Source organism: Penaeus vannamei, chromosome 43, assembly GCF_042767895.1.
Source record: "Penaeus vannamei isolate JL-2024 chromosome 43, ASM4276789v1, whole genome shotgun sequence".
Classification (NCBI taxonomy): Eukaryota; Metazoa; Arthropoda; class Malacostraca; order Decapoda; family Penaeidae; genus Penaeus; species Penaeus vannamei.
The window spans coordinates 15,585,921-15,590,920 of NC_091591.1; the positions used below are offsets into that span (position 1 = coordinate 15,585,921).

At 51.1% G+C, this 5,000-nt stretch overlaps 1 protein-coding gene across 1 annotated transcript in view; it reads left to right on the top strand.

The window, feature by feature from the left end:
* Nucleotides 1-5,000, top strand: part of LOC113802349 (irregular chiasm C-roughest protein) — a 67,408-nt gene that overhangs the window by 60,229 nt on the left and 2,179 nt on the right. Inside the window, exons 8-10 of the mRNA XM_070118959.1 lie at nucleotides 519-674; nucleotides 1,098-1,363; nucleotides 4,226-4,399. Of these exons, the coding sequence (XP_069975060.1) occupies nucleotides 519-674; nucleotides 1,098-1,363; nucleotides 4,226-4,399 (596 nt within the window). The remainder of the gene's footprint in view (nucleotides 1-518; nucleotides 675-1,097; nucleotides 1,364-4,225; nucleotides 4,400-5,000) is intronic.

The following is a 5,000-nucleotide window of genomic DNA, read 5'->3' on the forward strand; positions in this document are numbered from 1 at the left end:
TATGTGTGTGTGTGTATGTGTGTGTTTAGCTTCTTTTTATGAGGTTTCCCTAGTACAACGCATCTAAACATATTAACCAAACATATTACAAAAAACAACAAAACACACACTTCATAGCCCCCTTCACAGCTCTTCATATCCCACCTCTACACAGCCCCTCATACCCCCCTTCACAGCCCCTCATACCCCCCTTCACAGCCCCTCATAACCCCCTTCACAGCCCTTCATACCCCCCTTCACACACCCCTTCACAGCCCTTCATATCCTCTTCACAGCTCTTAATAACCCCCGTTCACATCCCTTCATAACCCCCCTTCACAGCCCCTTCATACCCACCTTCATACCCCCCTTCATACCCCCTTTCTCAGCCCTTCATACCCCCCCTTCACACCCTCCCCCTTCACAGCCCCTCATACCCCCTTTCACAGCCCTTCATACCCCCCCTTCACAACCCCTCACAGCCCCTTCACACCCCCCTTCACACCCCCCTTCACAGCCCCTCCCTCCCTCCTCCGCAGACGGCGACTGGGAAGTGAAGGAAGACCAGAGAGCTGACGGCGTCGTCTCCACGCTGACCATCTTCAACGTCTCGCAGGATGACTACGCGTCCTACAACTGCACGGTCATCAACGAGTACGGCGTCGGGACACAGCAGGTCATCCTCCAGAGACCACGTGAGTAGGAACTTGGTTTGGGGGGGGTGGGAGGGATTTTTTTGGGGGGTGGGTGGGAAGGATGGGTGGGTGGAGGGGGGTGGGGTTGAGGGAGGGTAGGGAGGGAGGGAGGGAGGGAAGGGAGGATAGGGAGGGAGGGAAGGGGGGTAGGGAAGGGAGGGAGGGAGGGAAGGGAGGGGTGGAGGAGTATGAGGGAAGGGTGCGGGGAGGGGTTGAGGGAGGGTTCGAGGGAGAAGGGAAGGGAGGGTTGATGGAAGGGAGAGAAGGAGGGAGGGAGAAATAGATTAATAGACGAAGGGAGGGAATGAATAAACACAGGAAGTAAAAAAAAAAAAAACAGTGACAAAAAAAGCAAAAAAAGACAACCCCACCAAGACCACGCCTCCCCTAACACCCCAACCCCTTCCCCTTCCTCCCCCGCAGCCCTCATCCCCTTCATGGTCATCGTCGGCGGCGGTGGCGGGGTCGTGCTCGTCGTCATCCTCGTCATCTTCTTCATCTTGTGCGGATGCCGGCCGAAGGAGCGGAAGGAGAAGGCTGCCGACGCCCCCGAGAAAGGCGCCTTCGCCAACGGCATCAGCGGCAAGCACCACGAGAGCCAAGACGTCAACGGAGGAGGCATCGAGCTCGCCAAGACGGAGAAGGTGCTGCCGAACCTCATCCCGGCGGACGCTCGCTCCACGGGCAAGGTGAGACTCGGGTTGAGGTGGAATAATCGGAAGGGTATAGAAGCGTATAATAATATATAGTGATAAGAAAGGTGTAGAAGCGCCTGTTCTTTGTCTGTTCTTTGTCTGTTGTGTATCTGTTCCTTCGTTTTATCACTCGGGTTGAAATAGACTAGTCGGAAGGGTGTAGAAGCGTCCTTTTAGCGTCTGTTCTGTATTTGTTCTGTATCTGTTCATTCGCTTTATCACCCGGGTTGAAGTGGAATAATAAGAAGCGTCCTTTGAGCGTTTGTTCTGTATCTGTTATTTATCTGTTCCTTCGCTTTATCACTCGGGTTGAAGTAGAGTAATAAGAAGGGTGTAGAAGCGTCCTTTTAGCGTCTGTTCTTTGTCTGTTCTGTATTTGTTCTGTATCTGTTCCTTCGCTTTATCACGGGTTGAAATAGACTAATCGGAAGGGTGTAGAAGCGTCCTTTTAGCATCTGTTCTTTATCTGTTCTTTATCTGTTCATTCGCTTTATCACTCAGTTTGAAATAGACTAATCTTTTAGTATCTGTTCTTTATCTGTTCTTTATCTGTTCCTTCGCTTTATCACTCGGGTTGAAATAGAGTAATAAGAAGGGTGTAGAAGCGTCCTTTTAGCGTCTGTTCTTTGTCTGTTCTGTCTTTGTTCTGTATCTGTTCCTTCGCTATATCACCCGGGTTGAAATAGAATAACCTTTTAGTATCTGTTATTTATCTGTTCTGTATCTGTTCCTTCGCTTTATCACTCGGGTTGAAGTAGACTAGTCGGAAGGGTGTAGAAGCGTCCTTTTAGCGTCTGTTCTTTGTCTGTTCTGTATCTGATCTTTATCTGTTCCTTCGCTTTATCACTCGGTTTGAAATGGGCTAATCTTTTAGTATCTGTTATTTATCTGTTCTTTATCTGTTCCTTCGCTTTATCACTCGGGTTGAAATAGCATATTAAGAAGGATGTAGAAACAACTGCTGTGTCCTTTTATCATCTGTTCTTTCTCTTAAGCATCTGTTCTTTCGCTTTATCTCCTGTTCTATCTCTCTTTATTCTCTTATATGTCTCTCTCGTTTCTTAAGCTGTTTTCTTCTCTTAAGCATGTTTCTTTTCTCCAAACACCCCTTCCATCTCTCCTGCATCTATCCCTTCTCTTCAGCATCTCTCCTTTCTCTTATATATCTCTTCAACTTCTTTTCAAAAGTAGCTCTCTCTCGCTAGATGATATTGAAAACTTAGCTGATTATCTCTTTCGTCTGTTATGTATCTCCCTCTCTTATCCAGCTCCCCCTTCCCTCTCCTATCCACCTCCCCCTCCCCTCTCCTATCCACCTCCTCCTCCCCTCTCTTACCCACCTCCCCCTCCCCTCTCTTACCCACCTCCTCCGCCCCTCTCCTATCCACCTCCTCCTCCCCTCTCTTATCCACCTCCCCCTCCCCTCTCTTACCCACCTCCCCCTCCCCTCTCTTACCCACCTCCCCCTCCCTTCTCTTACCCACCTCCCCTCCCCTCTCTTATCCACCTCCCCCTCCCCTCTCTTACCCACCTCCACCTCCCCCTGCCCTCTCTTACCCACCTCCCCCTCCCCTCTCTTACCCACCTCCCCCTCCCCTCTCTTACCCACCTCCCCCTCCCCTCTCTTACCCACCTCCTCCTCCCCTCTCTTACCCACCTCCCCCTCCCCTCATCTTACCCACCTCCCCCTCCCCTCTCTTACCCACCTCCTCCTCCCCTCTCTTACCCACCTCCCCCTCCCCCTCTCTTACCCACCTCCCCCTCCCCCTCTCTTATCCACCTCCCCCTCCCCTCTCTTACCCACCTCCTCCTCCCCTCTCTTACCCACCTCCCCCTCCCCCTCTCCTATCCACCTCCCCCTCCCCTCTCTTACCCACCTCCCCCTCCCCTCTCTTACCCACCTCCCCCTCCCCTCTCTTACCCATCTCCCCCTCCCCCTCTCTTATCCATCTCCTCCTCCCCTCTCTTACCCACCTCCTCCTCCCCTCTCTTACCCACCTCCTCCTCCCCTCTCTTACCCACCTCCCCCCTCCCCTCTCTTACTCACCTCCTCCTCCCCTCTCTTACCCACCCTCCCCCTCCCCTCTCTTACCCACCTCCCCCTCCCTCTCTTACCCACCTCCCCCTCCCCTCTCTTATCCACCTCCTCCTTCCCCTCTCTTACTCACCTCCTCCTCCCCCTCTCTTACCCATCTCCCCCTCCCCCTCTCTTATCCATCTCCTCCTCCCCTCTCTTACCCACCTCCCCCCTCCCTCTCTTACTCACCTCCTCCTCCCCTCTCTTACTCACCTCCCCCTCCCCTCTCTTACCCATCTCCCCCTCCCCCTCTCTTATCCATCTCCTCCTCTCCCCTCTCTTTACCCACCTCCTCCTCCCCTCTCTTACCACCCTCCTCCTCCCCTCTCTTACCCACCTCCTCCTTCCCTCTCTTATCCACCCTCCCCCTCCCCTCTCTTATCCACCTCCCCCTCCCCTCTCTTACCCACCTCCTCCTCCCCTCTCTTACCCCACCTCCCCCTCCCCTCTCTTACCCACCTCCCCCTCCCCTCTCTTACCCATCTCCTCCTTCCCCTCTCTTACCCACCTCCTCCTTCCCCTCTCTTACCCACTTACTCTCTTACTTACTTACTTACTCTCTTACTTACTTACTTACTTACTTACTTACTTACTCTCTTACTTACTTACTTACTTACTTACTTACTCTCTTACTTACTTACTTACTTACTTACTTACTTACTTACTTAATTACTTACTTACTCTCTTACTTACTTACTCTCTTACTTACTTACTCTCTTACTTACTTACTTACTTACTTACTCTCTTACTTACTCTCTTACTTACTCTCTCCCCACCAGGACTCGGACAACAAGGAAGAGAGGTCGAGAGCCAACTCGTCCCTGTCTGATGGCGAGCGAGAGTCCGACAGCGGCTGGGAGAAGAATAGCACTAATTGTTCGGGTAAACGGGTCTTAACCCCTTCATTGGGTCGTGCACACTACACCTCAGCGACCACAGTGTTCCCCCCTCCCGTAGGTTATCCGTGCATAGAGATATGTTTGTTTGTTTTTGTTTACTTTTTCTTCGTCTGTTTTTTTCTCTTTTTTTGGTTTTGTTGTTGTTTTCTTTCGGTATCTTTTTTTTTTTTTGACTTCGTCGTTTCTTTCTTCATCTTTTCATGTTTTTTCGTCTTTTTACTTTTATGTTTCATCTTGATCTTTGTCCTCTCTCTCTCTCCCTCTCTCTCTCTCTCTCTCTCTCTCTCTCTGTCTGTCTGTCTGTCTGTCTGTCTGTCTGTCTGTCTGTCTGTCTGTCTGTCTGTCTGTCTGTCTCTCTCTCTCTCTCTCTCTCTCTCTCTCTCTCTCTCTCTCTCTCTCTCTCTCTCTCTCTCTCTCTCTCTCTCTCTCTCTCTCTCTCTCTCTCTCATTATCTCTCTCTCTCTCTCTCTCTCTCTCTCTCTCTCTCTCTCTCTCTCTCTCTCTCTCTCTCTCACTCTCTCCCTCTCTCTCTATCTACCTACCTATCAATCTTTCTCTATTACTCTCTCTCTCTCTCTCTCTCTCTCTCTCTCTCTCTCTCTCTCTCTCTCTCTCTCTCTCTCTCTCTCTCTCTCTCTCCCTCTCTCTCTCTCTC